Source organism: Piliocolobus tephrosceles, chromosome 6 (assembly GCF_002776525.5).
Source record: "Piliocolobus tephrosceles isolate RC106 chromosome 6, ASM277652v3, whole genome shotgun sequence".
In the NCBI taxonomy this organism is placed as follows: domain Eukaryota; kingdom Metazoa; phylum Chordata; class Mammalia; order Primates; family Cercopithecidae; genus Piliocolobus; species Piliocolobus tephrosceles.
The window spans coordinates 65,372,918-65,390,433 of record NC_045439.1 but is presented as its reverse complement, the minus strand read 5'-3'; the positions used below and the strand labels follow the sequence as shown (position 1 = coordinate 65,390,433).

Sequence of the window (17,516 nt, the reverse complement as noted above, 5' to 3'; positions counted from 1 at the left end):
AAATATTTTCACAGTTGCATGTTTAAATATTTTTACAAAATGACGTTTACATTATTTTCTTTCAAAATCATATTTAATTCAAACATGGAATGACTTTAAGAGTTATTGTGAGTTTTCCATTTATTTTGTTTTGTGGGTGAAAAACTGATTAGTTAAGATGAATAATTTACTACTATTATACATATAATTAAATATTTATAAAATTTTAATATCATACACATTTTCTAGCAGAATTTTTTAATTTTATAAGTGGCATGCATTAATAGCTGCAATTATTATTTGCTTATCTTACCTTGAAATTATATATGTGAAAAACAAAGCAAGAGAAAATGACATTTTCCAATGTAGCTTTGACTTTACATAATTATCTAGACTTCATATACTTAAATTTTTTAAAAAATAAGATTTTTTATATATTCACCAATTTGAAGTTATCAAGCAACATTTTATATGTTAATATGCATGTTTAGATAGTTTTCACGCGTGTGTGATGTATTTCATGGCAAGAGACTCCTGCTTGGGTGCTTACATTTCAGTTACTTTTAGCTTGCTAACACAATGATCTTATTAGCTATGTGTTTTCTTTCTTTCTTTTTTTCCTTTTCCTTTTTCTTTCATTTCAGAGGTTGGAGTTAATCTGAAGAGCACCACTTCTCCTCTCTCTCCTGAAAAAATTTGCCACTGATATTTTTACTGGATAAAATTCAAAAATGTTTCAATTCACAAAGGCTAATTGTTGAACTGGTGTCCTAGAAGAAACTGTCTACTGGAGCCGAGGTGAAAGTCTCTGATGCTGGCGGAACTGGCTCCATCAGATCATGGTTCATCCTCTTTTAAAACCAAATTTTTTTTTTCTTCTGGCCTACAAGTATTTTTTTTTTATTATTTTCAGAAAGAAAAAAAGCCTACATTGGCATCAAGTTCTGTATCAATCCATCTTACATTGCCATCCATGATTTAACAGACTGTAGAATCTTGAATAATCTATATCACTTTAACAAATAAATGTTTTACTATGACAGAATTTGCACATTGCCTGATTTGTGAAAGTACCCATTGCTTCAAGTGCGAGTGGTGAAATAATTATTGCAAGAACTAATAATACTGTTTTACATGTAGGCCGTGCAAAAACCTTAAGAGATTACAAGTGGCTTTATAATATTGGAACTATTTATTCCATGATTAGGTGCACCCAGTTCTTTGGGAGAGCAGGACAGCTATTTAAGCAAATGTATACTAATTTTATGCCTCAGTATAGGATAAAAAGTGATAAAGGCTCTCTTCTCCTAGTAAAACTTCCAAAATGATCAAGATAGGAATACTATAATTAATCCAAATTGATTCATTGCTTCTCTAGAGAGCCAGGGCAAAATAGGTTTTAATAATTACAAGCCTTAAGTGCACATTTCTCCAATTTTGCACAAGTTCAGAGTAAGAACAAAGAATATGCATCTGATTTAATACCAGCACATGTAGAACTGAGTTATTTTTGATGGCTAATACAGGAGAATGCAGTCATATTTAAGCAATATTGAAGCTAAGTATATAAGAGCTGCCTCTGGTGTGAAGCAGGCCTCAGCTGTGTGAGTTTAGCCAGTTACTTATGCATAGCAGTCTCCCACGTTGTCATAAAATAGATATTAATGTAAAATTTGAAAGCACATACATTTATCAGAATATGTGGCAAAAGCAATGAGTTCAATAAAAACATTTGTAAGAGCATTGTTACTCCCAATTGAATTCAGATGCTATATGATATTATAGATCATATCTCTATTCTTTGGTAATTCTGATAGTTACCATTGAGATCAATATGTAGTTTATTTTTTTTTAAGTTCAAACCAAATACGATAGAAAATTGTTTACCTTTTTAACAAATTCAGGTTAATCTGTTAATTATTCCACATTTGGATTATTGCAAATATCCAATCATCCATGGAGAGGTTTCAGGACATTAGCCATTTAGAACACTTGGAAGCTGTGCTCAGGGACCTAACGACACTGGACAATTTAGATACAGTTGTTTGTGTGCACACACACACGCACACACACTCCCTGACACACACAATGCAAGACTGAAACAGAAGTTGCAAGTTTGAATTGAATTTTCATGGTTAAATTTGTAGTCGTGACATTGGGCAATTTACCTAATTCTCTGTTTGACAACTATAACACCCTGGAACAATTTGCTTATGGGTGTGCGTGCATATACATACATAAATGTGTATGATGATTAAAAAGAGACAGATTGAAGAGTGAATATTGCTTCTGCAAATACTTTGCTATTGTATACAACTTTTCTCCTAATATGCATATGTAAAGAGAGAGTCAAGAGCAGGAATGGCTTTCCTGGATCTCAGCTCGGAGTGACATTTCCAGTTATCTTGGTTCCTCAAGGACATCATCCTGTTTATTTTTACACTCCTCCCACCCCTTTGGGGCTAATTCTTTTCTTGATGGTGGTAACGAAACAGTGTTGTTCATAACCTGTCCTGTCATCTACTTTTTCATTCATTCAGGATATTTATGCGATTGTTTTCGAAGGAACAGAATTCTTACTGAGTTAAAACGAAAGTTAATCACTTCAAGTCTTTACCCTGCATCCCCTACATCTAAATCCAAAATTTCCATTTATGCATATATTCAATCAAACAATGTTACTCACACACCCATAATGGACACATTTTCTTTTTTTTAATGTTTATGAGGAAGAGTGGGCACAGACTCTGATTCTTAAGGTTTGTGAGAATAAATTGTTTTTATGAGATATTTAATTCTTATATTAAGAAGATTAACAGAACATAGGTGTATATCCATAAGTAAATAAAATTAATAATCATTCACAAATAGAGTTCTATAAAAACATAAAGTTCTACAAAAAGTGGCATAATTATATTTTAAAAATAAGCAGGAGCAATTTGTTTTAGCTGAACATATTATAAGGTACAGGAATGCGCTAATCTATGATAACAAGTCTCAATGCTAATGTTAATGGACATAGACTGGAAACCATTTAAATCATTCCTGTTACTCTACATTCTTGGGTAATTTTGGAAGTAATCTAGCTGCTAAAACTATGTAAGTATGAATACATACTTCTTATGACACATCTAATTCATAGTATATTGTAAAGCACAACAAACACAAGAATTTCAAATGAAAGTGTTTTGATTGCAATAGAGTTATAGCTTAATGAGGTGTGGAAGTAGACTGCAAACTATAAGTTCCTCTTTTGAAAATCTAAAATCATGATTTTTAACATTTGGAATAATATGTAGAACTAAAGGGTTCTAATATTTCTAACAATTTGTAGAAATAAAGTTCTGTTACGTTGAAAGGAATAACACACAGAAATAAATCTCAAATAACTTTTCTTTTTTATTTTATGTATAATTTTGTAGCTCACCAGCTAGTTTTTGAACAAGTTTTAATTGTCAGTTAAATTACAAAATATTCCTTTTCATATAAATTGAATGTTTTAGGACTTTTTTAAATTCTAAAATGTACTCATAAACTCAGGTTATTTCTTCAATCACTCTGTTGTACTTGTTCCAGAAAATTATTCAAGTTTTATTTCTTTCCTTTTCTATTTCCAAAATATATTCGTACATACATTTTATAGATCTAATATTAATTATTGTGTGTACTTTTGTGTATTGAGTCACATGAAATTATTGAAAAATGCAAATGAGGTGCAAATTTTTGTGTACAAGAGTAACAGTAAAAAAGTAGAAGTATAGCACCAAGTAAAAGTCCCCAGCACCTGATTGTTTTATTTAATATAAAATTACGATATACAGGGAGGCTAGCTACACTAATTTTTTTAAAGAAGATTTTACTTTGGAAAATATATAACATAAAATTTGACATTGTAACCATTTTAACTGTACAAGCTAATAGTGTTAATTACATTCACAATATTGTGCAGTCTTCCCTCTCTGTTTTAAATATTTCTTAAAAAGCACTTAAAGATTTTTGTATGACCCAAAGACAAACTCTGTACCCATGTAGCAAATAATACTCATTCCTCCTCTCTCCCTGTCTTTAATAGACTCTGATCTACCTTTTTTCTACAATATACCTACTCTAGATATTTCATGTAAGTGGAATCATAAAATATTTGCCCTCTGATATCTCATTTATTCCACTTCTTACAATGTCTCCAAGGCTCACCCATGTTGAAGTGCACCTCAGATCTTCAACTCCTCTTATGGTATAATAATATTTTATATATCGTATTTTGTTTATCCATTTGTCTTTTGAAGAACCCTTTTGTTATTTCCACCTCTGGGCACTGTGAATAATGCTGCAATGCTGCATGGAACATCACTGTACAGCTATCTGTTTGAGTCTGTGTGTTTTCTGTTCTTCTGGTTATATATATAGCAGTGGAATTGCTAGGTCATATGATAGTTTTAATTTTGAGTTTTTTGTTACTTTTTATGAGGAAGTGTCAGTATGTTTTCTACTATAGCTACACCTTTTTAGATTTCTTCCACTAATTTTTGAGGGTGTTAGGGTTTCAGTTTCTCCCAAGTTTTAAATTTTTTATGATTTAGTTTTGATTTGCATTTTCCTAATAATGAATGATACTGAGCATTATTTCATATGCTTATTGATCATTTGTATATGTTCTAAGAAATGTCTACTCAACATTTTTGCCCATTTTAAAATTGTGTTGACTTTTGGTAGTTGTTTATATACTCAGGATACTAGTCCTTTATCAGATATATAATTAGCAAATATTTTTCCCATTTTGTAGATTGTCTTTTTTACATTCTTAATAATATACTTTGATGATTTTTTAAAATTTTTATGTGTCTGATTGTATTTTTTTTCTTTTGTTTTTTGTGTTTTTGGTGTCATTTTAAGAACCTGTTTCCCAATTCAAGCTCATGAAGATTGACCCCTGTATTTGCCTCTAAGGGTTGTACAGTTTAAGTGCACAAACCAATGGTGATTATTTTTAGGCGATTGATTTGTTTAGAGTAAATTTTTGTAGATAGTGTGAGGTAGAGGTCCAACTTTGCTTTTTTGGATGTGGAAATCCAGTTGTCTCAGCATCATCTGTTGAAGATACTATTATTTTCTCATTTAATTTGTCAGTCTTATCAAAAATTAATTGGTCAAAGATGTATGGGTTTATTTTTTGGATCTCTATTGTATTCCATTTGTCCATTTGTAGGTATTCAAGTGTTTTGATTACTGTAGCTTTGTAAGCCTTGAAATCAGGAATTGTGAGTCCACTAACTTTGTTCTTTTTCAAGATTGTTTTGTCTCGTGAAGGCCCCTTGCAATTTCATATTCATTTGACGTTTAGGTTTTTCATTTTGGCAATAAATCTGTTGGAATGTTTTATAGAGACTGTATTGAACCTGTACATTGCTTTGGGTAGTACTAACATGGCAACAATATTAAAACCTCCAATCCATGAATGTTGGATATCTTTCCATTTATTTGTGCCATTTTTATTTTTTTCAACAAGGTTTAGATGCTATTTAGAAACATAGTTGGTTCTGTATGTGATCTTGTACCCTTTAACATGGCTGACTGTGTTGATTAGCTCTAGTAGCTTTCTCATCGATTCTTTGGGAATTTCTCTATGTAGAATTATGTCATCTGTGAATAGAAATACTTTGCTTCTTCCTTTCCAATTTGGATGCCTTTCATTTCCTTTTCTTTTCTAATTTCTCTGGCTAGAATTCCAGTAGAATGTTTAAGAGCAGGGGTGAAAATTTACATCCTTGTCTGGTTATGGATATGAAACATTTTCCTATTTCATGATGAGTATGATGTAAGCTGTAGAGTTTTCATAAGTAAGCTTTGTCATGTTAAGGAAGTTCCCTTTCATTGTGGTTTTCTAGTGTTTTTATCAGGAAGGGGTTGGATTTTATCAAATGCCTTTTAATGCTTTGATTTATCATATGTGCTTTGTTGCCCTTTATTATATTGTGTTGTATTGTTTTCATTGATTTTTGATCTATAATTACCATAGCATTCTTGGGATGAATCTTACATTATCATTGTGTATTAGCCTTTCACTATACTGTTGCACTTCTTTTGCTAGTATTCTGTTGTGGATTTGTATATATATAGCTTTTTCATTTAATATATATATAATGTATAATATATACACATACATATATAATTACTATTGGCTCAGTTTTTATATATATATATAATATGTATAAAATAGGTATTGGTGCAGTTTTATTGTCTTGTGATGTCTTTATCTACCTTTGGTATCAGGACTATTTTGGTTCCATAGAATGGGTTAAGAACTGTTTCCTCTCTTCTGTTTATTTTCTTAAATTGTCTGAGAAGAATTGATAGAATTATCTTTAAGAGTTTGGTAGAATTCCCCAGTGAAGCCATCTGGTCCTGGCATGTCTTTTTTCAAAGGTTTTGGATTAGTGATTCAATGTATTTGTTGTTATAGTCCTGCTGATATTTTCTATTTTCTCTTGAGTCAGTTAGGCAATTTTTGTGTTTCTAGGAATTTCTGAATTTCTGAATTTCGTGTAGGCTATCTATCTTGCTAGTGTAATATTTTCTTATAATTTTTTTTGTTTCTTTGAGGTCAGTTCTATTGATTACTGATTGTGGTGTACTGAAGTCTCCAATCATTGTTGTAGAATTGTCTGTTTTTACCTTCGATTATGTCAATGTTTGCTCATTTTGGGGGGCCTTTATTTGTTGTTATATGTAAGTTTATAATTGTTATAGTTCTTGATGAAGTGACCCTTTTATGTATTTATGTTTTGAACACAATATTTGTGTCCAACATATTATTGGGTGATTTTTCTTACCAATTCTACCAATCTCTGGGTTTTTTGTTTGTTTATTTGTTTGCTCTTGAAAAGATTCCACACAATATTGTTTATATTTGGCATTTTCCCACATGGTCATATTCTCTTTGGTGAAAACTAGAAGGACTTGGTCTTCCATTCTCTGGTCAACTATAAGATGTCTTGGGATAAAGTACTCAGTGCATTGATATCAATGAGCAACCTCAGAAACCTTGAAAGAGGAAAAACAAAAAAACAGTGACATATCCAGGACCTCCACTTTCAAGAGACATTGACTACCAGTAGAGTTTATGTAATCACCAAATTATGAAAAAAATTCTTTTTAGTTAGGACTTTTCAGTAAGTTATAACTTCTATTATTACAGCTATCAGTAAGCAGGACAGAGAAACATTAATAGTGTTGAGATTCAAAACTCAAATTTTACATTTATGTTCAAATATAAAATATTAACTAGATATTTTTTTCATGATGTCTTCAATCTCTGTTTCTCTGATTAGGGAATTTAATTAATTTACATTTGAAATAATTACTGGTAAGGAAATATTTACTTCTCTCATTTTGCTATGTTTTTTCTTGTATGTCTTATGCCTTGTTTGTCCCTTATTTCTTTCATTATTGCCTTCTTTTGTATTTAGTTAATTTTTGATGATAAATCATTTTTACTCTATTCATTTCTTCCATGTATATTCTATGAATATTTTCTTTGTGTTTATGATGGGAACTATATTTATCATACTAAACACATAACAACATAATTTGAATTGACAATGATTAAAATTCTATAGCATACAAAATTTCTACTCCTAAATGGTATAATCCTTCATTCTATGTTATCATCAGAAACTACAGCTTCATACTTTGTGCATCCTATAACATAAATTTATAAATATTTGTATGCATTTCTGTTTTACACATTTTTTAAGAAATACAAAATAGAGTGAGAAACCAAAAATAAAGTAATGCTAGTTTTTTATAGTTCTGTGTATTTAACTTTACTAAGACCTTTACTTACATGATTTTGAAATACTGTAAACTGTCCTTTCATTTCAATTGGAAGGATTCTCTTTAGCTTTTCCTCTAGGCCAGATCTGATGGTAGCAGTGTCTTCCATCCTTTTTTTTTAATCTGAGAATTTCTGAATACGTCTCTTAATTTTAACTACAATCTTGCTGGATATAGAATTTTTGGTTGACTTTTTTTTTTTTATCAAATAAGATTCTTTTTATAATAAAAGAGTTTCAATATTTTATGCTATTCCCTTGCCTTCTTACCACCATAGTTTCTGATTATATTTGGGCTATGAATCTTATTGCAGATCCCTTCTTAGTGATAAGTTTCTTCTCTCGTTGCTTTCAAGATCCTCTCTTTGCCTTTGTTTTTCAGTGTATGAAATGTGTCTGAATGTATAATTAAATTTTCCACCTTGAAGTTTGTTGAGCTTTTTAGACTTGTCGATTCATGTATTTTATTAAAGTTGGTAAGTTTGAGAAGTTGAATATTCTTTATTTGCTTTTTATTTTTTATTTTTATTATACTTTAAGTTCTAGGGTACATGTGCATAACGTGCAGGTTTGTTACATATGTATACTTGCGCCATGTTGGTGTGCTGCTCCCATCAACTCGTCAGCACCCATCAACTCGTCATTTACGTCAGGTATAACTCCCAATGCAATCCCTCCTCCCTCCCCTCTCCCCGTGATAGGCCCTGGTGTGTGATGTTACCCTTCCCGAGTTCAAGTGGTCTCATTGTTCAGTTCCCACCTATGCGTGAGAACATGTGGTGTTTGGTTTTCTGTTCTTGCCATAGTTTGCTGAGAATGATGGTTTCCAGCTGCATCCATGTCCCTACAAAGGACACAAACTCATCCTTTTTTATGGCTGCATAGTATTCCATGGTGTATATGTGCCACATTTTCTTAATCCAGTCTGTCACTGATGGACATTTGGGTTGATTCCAAGTCTTTGCTATTGTGAATAGTGCCACAATAAACATACGTGTGCATGTGTCTTTATAGCAGCATGATTTATAATTCTTTGGGTATATACCCAGTAATGGGATGGCTAGGTCTTTAAATATTATTTCAACCCCATTTTCTCTGTTTTCTCTGGGACTTAGATAATGCATATGTTAATCCACTTGAAGGTTTTCTAGAGGGCCTTAACATTCTGTTCACTTTTCCTATTTCTTTTTCTTTTTTAAACCCAGTATCTTCACCTGTCCTATGTTTAAGTCCACGCTGTTTTTCCTTTGCCTGATCAAATCTGTTGTTGAACACCTCTAGTGATTTTTATTTCAGTTACTATAATTTTACTTCAATAACTTTTGTTGTATTCTCTATTATAATTTCTGTTTTTACTGATATCATAATTTTTTCATAAATCCTTTTTTCTGTTTTTGTTTCTTGTAGTTCTCTATGTTTTCCCTTAGCTTTTTAAACATATTTAAACAGTTGTTTAAAAATATTTTTCCAGTATGTGTGATGCCTGACTTCCTCTGATACGGTTTATTTCAATTTATTTTCTTTCCTTTTTACTCATTGCTATTACTTTATATGTCTTGTGGGTTTTTGTTGAAAATTGGACATTTACATATTATAATACAATGACTTAGGCAATCAAACTCTATTCCTTTCCTAAGGTTTGCTATGTTTTCAATTGTTGAAGTCTGTGCTAGTCTATTTGTTTAGTTACTTGTGCAAACTATTTTTTGCCAAGACTTTTTGCTCGTTTTTTTTTTTGTTTGTTTGTTTTGTTTTTTTGTGACCATTGAATTATCTGTTCATTCAGCTAATGTCTGACTAATGTTTTGACAGATATTTCCTTGACCTCTAGGAGCTAAAATAAAGATAAAACAAAACAAAAGTACAAAACACAGCAAATAAAATATTAGAAAATAATTACATAAGAAAAAAGCTTTAGTGTTTGGAGATTGTCTCTGAGCTGTGACACTTTCATCATTTAGCCAGCCTTGCACTGAGCTTAAGCATCAGCTCAGGGTGGAAATACAGAGTTTTCTCTGTTCATTTATTAACATGTGTCTTGCCTTGGTCATGTGCTTGGCTTTATAAATCCCCCTGTATATACAAGTTCTTTTGAATATCCTGATTTTCCAAAGAATTTCTTCCTATATTTTAAGCAGTCTATTTTATGTCACAACTGTAATTTTTTACCTCAAACATCTGTTTGTCTGCCTTGCTCATTTTTGAGCAATACCTGATTCTGTAGCCTGAGATCCAAAACAGTGATGACTGCTTTTCATGATTTCTTCAGGTAGTCCCCAGACACAATAGAACAGACGTAAACAATAATCTGTGAATAAGGTCCATTTGACTTTCTTCAGAGTAAAGGACCAGGATTCTGAACTGGGTACACAGGGTGCTACTGCTTTAAGACTGCTGTTATGCTGGTGAAAGATTGGACAAGGCAAGTAAAAATGCCGCAAACGCCTTTCTACCATCTTAAGTTGCAATTTTCTTAATTTAGCATTCATTTGGTTGAGGTAAATCTTTGACTATTTACCAGAGTTGGTCAAAGTTGGTTCTGACAATTTCTATGGGATAGCAAGAGCTTGGCACTGCCTACTCTACTGATATAATTCTATACGGTTCTTGTTTTCTCTTGATAAGTATCTTGGTAGTGGAAAGAAGAAACATTTTGGTCATGATGTGAACAAGGATGTTTATAGAATTTTAGAATATTTTCATTTTAAAATGTTTTCAATATCACAAATCTGATTGTCATAATTGTTAAGTGAATGAATTTACTTTGAGTTCACTAGCCTTATTTGTTAGGTGATTTGTCTCACGTGTTTCACTTACTTCTTGCCCAAACTATCAATGGCTCCTCTTTTATTTTTTAGTGACCTTGATTTTTTATTTCTCTTTTTACATTTAAAATTCAGTTCCAGGACTTAATGTCTATCACTTACCTGTGTCTCCTTAACTAACCCATAAGCCAGCCTTTCTATAATGAGTATATTACTAACTTCTGGAACCTTACTCCCACAAAGCAGAATTCCAAAATGTCACTTAATCGAATTACCAGTAAATACATTTTTCTCTATCTAGGTTAATAACCATTGTTTATTTGCCCCTATGATGAAGTGGCCCTTTGATGACTAAAAATTAAAAATGATCACAAAAAATGTAAACTTCAATCCTGTGCAAAAGAATGCATTATTTATCGCTTCTCGGCCTTTTGGGTAAGATCAAGTGAAGAATGCATTATTTATCTATATGCATAAATTATTCACAAACTTTAGTAAAATAGCTTATATGTGAATTCATGTACAAGCCAACAATTAATACTCTATGTTGTTACAGCGTACATGCAGGTCAATAGGGACTCACCGAGTATCTATGGATACATTACTTTAAACTGTTTTTTGTTTGTTTGTTTTTAAGGAAAAGGAGCATTGGGTGAGTCCATTATGACATAAAATAGCATTTCATAAATCTTACAGCATTTAAGACATGCAAAGTTCTAGAAAAAATGAAAGGAATAGAGTGGATCAGAATTATTTTTCCAGATCAAGTTAATAAAGTTGGTGCATTAAAAGTCTTAAGTTATCACATTTAACAATTTAGACATAAAACATTTAACTGAATACATTTAGAAACATTTTTGAATCATTTTTTGAATGAATTTTTGAGTGAAGTGGCTTAAAAAATGTCCTCAAGAATCTCCAGTTCCTAAAAGCTGTTTATTGTATTTTTAAATGGAATATTTCCAAAATTTATGACTTCTTTTATCAAACGTTTTCAATTCTATAACTATTTGTTAAGCATTTAATATGGCCTGGGTATGATACTCTTTATTGTGAATACAGAGATAACAGACCAAAGACCTCCCAAATGTTGATATCTGTATGGTATTTAAATGTGTGAACCCATATATTTACATAAGAATTAATATCGTTATGTCATTTAGGACCACAACTCTTTGGAAACAGCGTACAGATCAACCCAATGACCACTGAACAAGAAAGATGAAAAAACGTTTAAACAATGGTGCTGCTTAAAACGAGTAAGGTTTAATAAAATCCTCAAATCATAATTCTAATTATGGAAACACAAGATTCTACATTTGCATTTTGAATCCACTCTTAGTATTTTACCACATCAACTCAAATTACTTTTCCTGAGCTCTATGCTCCATGTACCCTTGTATTGTTTATAGAAATATGTACCTTCATCTCCTTAAAATTCTTTGATATCAGGCATTTTTTTTCCTTTCTTAAAAATTATACTTTAATTTTATTAAAGTATAATGTTCTGGGGTAGGTACATGCGCACAATGTGCAGGTTTGTTACATAGGTATACATGTGCCATGTTGGTTTGCTGCACCCATCAACTCGTCATTTACATTAGGTATTTCTCCTAATGTTACCCCTCCCCCAGCCCCCTACCCCCTGACCGGCCATGGTGTGTGCTATGCCCCGCCTCGTGTCCATGTGTTCTCATTGTTCAACTCCCACCTGTGAGTGAGAACATGCAGTGTTTGGTTTTCTGTCCTTGTGATAGTTTGCTTAGAAGGATGGTTTCCAGCTTCATCCATGTCCCTGCAAAGGACATGAACTCATCCTTTTTTATGGCTGCGTAGTATTCCATGGCATATACATGCCATATTTTCTTTTTTTTTTTTGGATTTTGCTTTTATTATTATTATTATACTTAAGTTCTAAGGTACATGTGCATAACGTGCAGGTTTGTTACATATGTATACACGTGACATGTTGATGTGCTGCACCCATTAACTCATCATTTACATTAGGTATATCTCCTAATGCTATCCCTCCCCCTTCCCCCCTCCCCACAATAGGCCCCGGTGTGTGATGTTCCCCTTCCTGTGTCCAAGTGTCCAAGTGATCTCATTGTTCAATCCCCAATTACGAGTGAGAACATGTGGTGTTTGGTTTTCTGTTCTTGCGAAAGTTTGCTGAGAATGATGGTTTCCAGCTGCATCCATGTCCCTACAAAGGACACGAACTTATCCTTTTTTATGGCTGCATAGTATTCCATGGTGTATATGTGCCACATTTTCTTAATGCAGTGCCATATTTTCTTAATCCAGTCTATCATTGTTGGACATTTGGTTGGTTCCAAGTCTTTGCTATTGTGAACAGTGCCACAATAAACATATGTGTGCATGTGTCTTTATCATAGAGTGATTTATAATCCTCTGGGTATATCCAGCACCGAGATTGCTGGGTCAAATGGTATTTTTAGTTCTAAATCCTTGAGGAATCGCCACATCGTCTTCCACAATGGTTGAACTAATTTATACTCCCACCAATAGTGTAAAAGCATTCCTATTTCTCCACATTCTCTCCAGCATCAGCTGTTTCCTGACTTTTTAATGATTGCCATTCTAACTAGCAGAAACACACCAATTCTTGTTGCAATCTTAAATAAAATTGCCAGTGTACCTAGAGAAAAAAGAAAAAAGAAATACAACACCAGCCACATGTGCTACGTTTACATTTTCTTTTCTTTTTCTTTTTCTTTTTTTTTTTTTTTTTGTTATACTTTAAGTTCTAGGGTACTTGTGCACAATGTGCAGTTTTGTTACATAGGTATACATGTGCCCTGTTGGTGTGCTGCACCCATTAACTCGTCATGTACATTAGGTATATCTCCTAATGCTATCCCTCCCCCTACCCCCACTCCACAACAGGCCCCGGTGTGTGATGTTCCCCTTCCTGTGTCCAAGTGTTCTCACTGTTCAGTTCACTCCTATGAGTGAGAACATGCAGTGTTCAGTTTTTTGTCCTTGCAATAGTTTGCTGAGAATGATGATTTCCAGCTTCATCCATGTACCTACCAATGACATGAACTCATCATTTTTTATGGCTGCATAGTATTCCATGGTGTATATGTGCCACATTTTCTTAATCCAGTCTATCATTGATGGACATTTGGGTGGTTCCAAGACTTTGCTATTGTGAATAGTGCCACAATAAACATATGTGTGCATGTGTCTTTATGGCAGTATGATTTATAATCCTTTGGGTGTATACCCAGTAAGGGGATGGCTGGGTCAAATGGTATTTCTAGTTCTAGATACTTGAGGAATCATCACACTGTCTTCCACAATGGTTGAACTAGTTTACAGTCCCACCAACAGTGTAAAAGTGTTCCTATTTCTCCACATCCTCTCCAGCACCTGTTGTTTCCTGACTTTTTAATGATTGCCATTCTAACTGGTGTGAGATGGTATCTCATTGTGGATATCAGGCATTATTTCTTATTAAATTTTGGATCTCCTACAGTGCTTAGTTTGTTGTTCCAAATATGAAAGACAGATTATATATATTTGCTATATAAATACATTGTAGCTGTAGCTGTATACAGAATGAACCAAGGAATGGCAAATTAGGAGTCGGCCATAAGAATGTGCAAGTCTTTCTATGATTACATTAGGGTAATAGCTAACAAATAGAGAAAAGCTGAAATAAGATAGAGGAAGTATCAATAGAACCTGCATTTTCATATTTAACAAACTCATATTTATGTAACACTTATTTGTCAGAATTGTGAGCTTCTTAGTCTTTTAGGTGATCTAGATAGAGAGTAAGTGACTCTCGAATATCTAACATGAGTTCATATCAAGTCAGTGTAATGGGCATAGAAAATTTGGTTCCTAGACTAAAAGAGCATATTTTTATGGGAATAAATAAATATGGTAATAAGAAACTTTAATACAAGACATAACATATGCACAATAGTAAGCTTAATAGATACACTGTGTGAAACAGAGAAATACTGATTATTAATTATTACATGTTTGTTAGTTTGGTGTCTGAGAAGATAGTAATTAATACCAAGACTAACAGAAAAATGAGTAATATAAAGTGTTCTTTCCATTTAACTATGCATAATTTTAAGTTTTATAATGATAGCAATAGGAACTTAGAGCTTTGAGACTGGGGAAATGTGTGTAGCTCTAAATATAAACTAAACTAAAATTTAAACCTTCATTCTTGGGTGCTTAACCACCCTTTTCTTGCTCTTCTCTGGGAAACAAATTTAATTTCTATCCTGAATGTGCTGAAGAGTAATCACACACACAGTCTTATCTAGCATCTCCTCTATTATTGGTTCATTCAAATAATTTTCTAGATTATGTTTTCAAATTTGCTTAACACTCTCTTCTCTATGATGACTGCCCTAACTGAGCTAAAGTGCAAGTCAAGTGAATTAACTGATATTGCCTTAGCAATTGTGAATAGCTAAAATTAGCTGTATACATTTCTTTACTTTTTGTTATTTGTGGGTTTTCTTCATTGTATGCTTTTTATTTATTTCTTTTATTAGTCTAGATTTGCTATTTACTTTCTTTAAAATCAGTAAAAAATAAATTATCATTGTGAAATGTAAATAAATTTAAGTTCATTTTTAGAACCTCAACAATAGATTTTTTGTTTTTGTTTTTTTTTCCAATAATTTCTTGTTGGCACCCTTACAGCATTCTGCTCTTTGTTCTATTGACTCACTGGCAAGTGCTGGAATAAACAGTACTCGAAAACTAGAATACTCTTTTTGTTTATTTTTATCTTTAAAATATAATTTCCAAATGTATAGCAAATAAAAATTGGAATAATTATTATTTAGAGTCAAATAACTACCATTTATATCCCTGGGCTTGTGATTCAAAAGTCACTTTTCTTGTTATGTAGTCAATGACCACTCTAATCCTTCTTTGGGCAGATTCTGTGAAACAATGAATTTTAATCACCCTAAATTCTAGTTCTATGCTCTAATGGTTCTATTTTTGTCCCCACTCTCCTTTATTTAAGAATGAATAGTACAGTGTAAGCAAACCCTTTGTCAAGAGTGTTTTCAATGGATTTTTAATGACATCAAATGTTCTCTAAAACAACATTTCTCAAACTTTTTTGGACATCAGGATTATCTCAGAAATGAGTCAGTTCCTGACCTTTACCATTCCCTCAGCAAACTGTGTGTCAGTCTTGAGTATCTCAACAGCTTACATCCTCTATCTCATCACATATGTGATTCTAATGTAGGTGGTCAGAGAATAAAACTCTGGGAAAGACTGGCCTGCTAAGGTGTCAAAACATCTGCAAAGTTGGAAATTCAGTTAAAAGAATTTGGTCTTCATCATGAGTGATTTTTAAATTATCTTTCTTATTTGGATTGACTGATGGTATATAAATGCAGGGATGGAATAAATATTTCATGAAAATTGATTACTTGTTTCTGACAAAGTCGGCTAAAAGTTTCTTCACTATGTTACCTAAGAAGTTAAATATTTTCCTTAAGTATGTTTTCATTATTTAAAATGAAATGTTTATTTTCAAATAAATGAGAAATTATTTTTATTAAATTTCACTGTTCTTAGTGATACCATTTCATCTTATATTAATTTACAGTTTGGAGGCCTTTTCTACAATACAAAAATTTTCTTCTGAAATGACACTGTTAAATTTTGCAATAAATGCAGTTATTTTCTTATCATTTTTACTTACATTATCACTCATGCTAAATTGATCTACGTCGTCAAAATAAGTAGTTGCTCTGTAATTTTAGTATTCATGTAAATTAAATAAATTCTATTGACAAAAATTATTTTATCTATAAAGATATTTTTTATATCACCTCTATCACAATTCTGAATGTTAGCTTACAAGAGGGATACATGGAAGTAGCATTAAAGTTTTCTAAAGGAAAAAATAAGAAGTAAGTCACTATAATTGTGTTTCTTACCATTTCAAATTTCCTGAGATCTCAAAATGTTGCCAGAATTGTGATTAATACAAGACTTGATGCAAGAGAGAAGAGCAAATCTTCATTAGAAATTCAGGAATAGTTTAATTATAACTGGTTTTTTTTTTTTTTAGTTCAGTGAAATGGTCAGATTATTCTAATATTTTTCTTTTGAATCAATAAAGATACATAATGTCTGTACAGCAATGCTAACTTTATTACGTAACATAGTCCTCTATATTTTTATAAAATATACACCCACAAGTTGCATTCCAGAAGCAACTAGATGTTTGACCAATCTACGTTTTAATGCATCTAGTGTATTGACTTTGTGTATTTAATTCACAACAATGATAATCTACCCAGGGCTGTTTATTTCTAGGGATCCTTTGAAGTTAGCAGCAAAGTAAAATATTAGATAATTAATCAATATCGATTATTTAATGTAGGTAAATGTAACAAACTTCTTATCTTTGCCTGGAGTACTAGGTATTTAAATTCTGATAAATATCTAGTTTGTGTCATCACTAGTTTTTTTGTTGTCTTTCATTTTATCAACTCTTATTCTATTTCTTTACATGGTGTGGTCTTCATATTCTACAATTTTACTTTTTACCACCCTTAATGCCTATAAAATTATTTTGAAATTATACTATTTATTCTTGAATTATGTTTATATATTCAACTACTTTTTCAAATTTTAATCTCAAAATATTTAACTTTAATCTAATTACATATTACTTAATTCTCTGTTTCTTAGTTGTCTACATGATTCTCTTTTGATGTTTACTCTTTTGTAACTCTATTAGTGTTACGGTCATCATAATTAATTATTTTGCTATTGTTAATATTTCTTCTAATTTAACAATAATCCAAAAAATAAGCATAGTAGATAGAGGAAGTATATGAAATATAGTACATTAAATAATAACAGTTATGACACTATGTAAAGGTCATCTAGAAAAAATAAATGAAAA

The 17,516-nt window shown here is 31.8% G+C and overlaps 1 protein-coding gene across 6 annotated transcripts in view; it reads left to right on the top strand.

The window, feature by feature from the left end:
• Positions 1-1,024, top strand: part of LRFN5 (leucine rich repeat and fibronectin type III domain containing 5) — a 281,483-nt gene extending 280,459 nt beyond the window's left edge. For 5 of the 6 annotated variants that reach the window (XR_002733751.1, XM_023222648.1, XM_023222645.1 and 2 more), the window contains one exon: positions 624-1,024. Coding sequence is in view for 2 of the 6 variants with exons in the window: in XM_023222645.1 (XP_023078413.1) it covers positions 624-641 (18 nt within the window). In the remaining 4 variants the exon portion in view is untranslated. The remainder of the gene's footprint in view (positions 1-623) is intronic. The other variant, XM_023222647.1, reaches the window with a different exon arrangement.
• Positions 1,025-17,516: the final 16,492 nt, after the last annotated feature.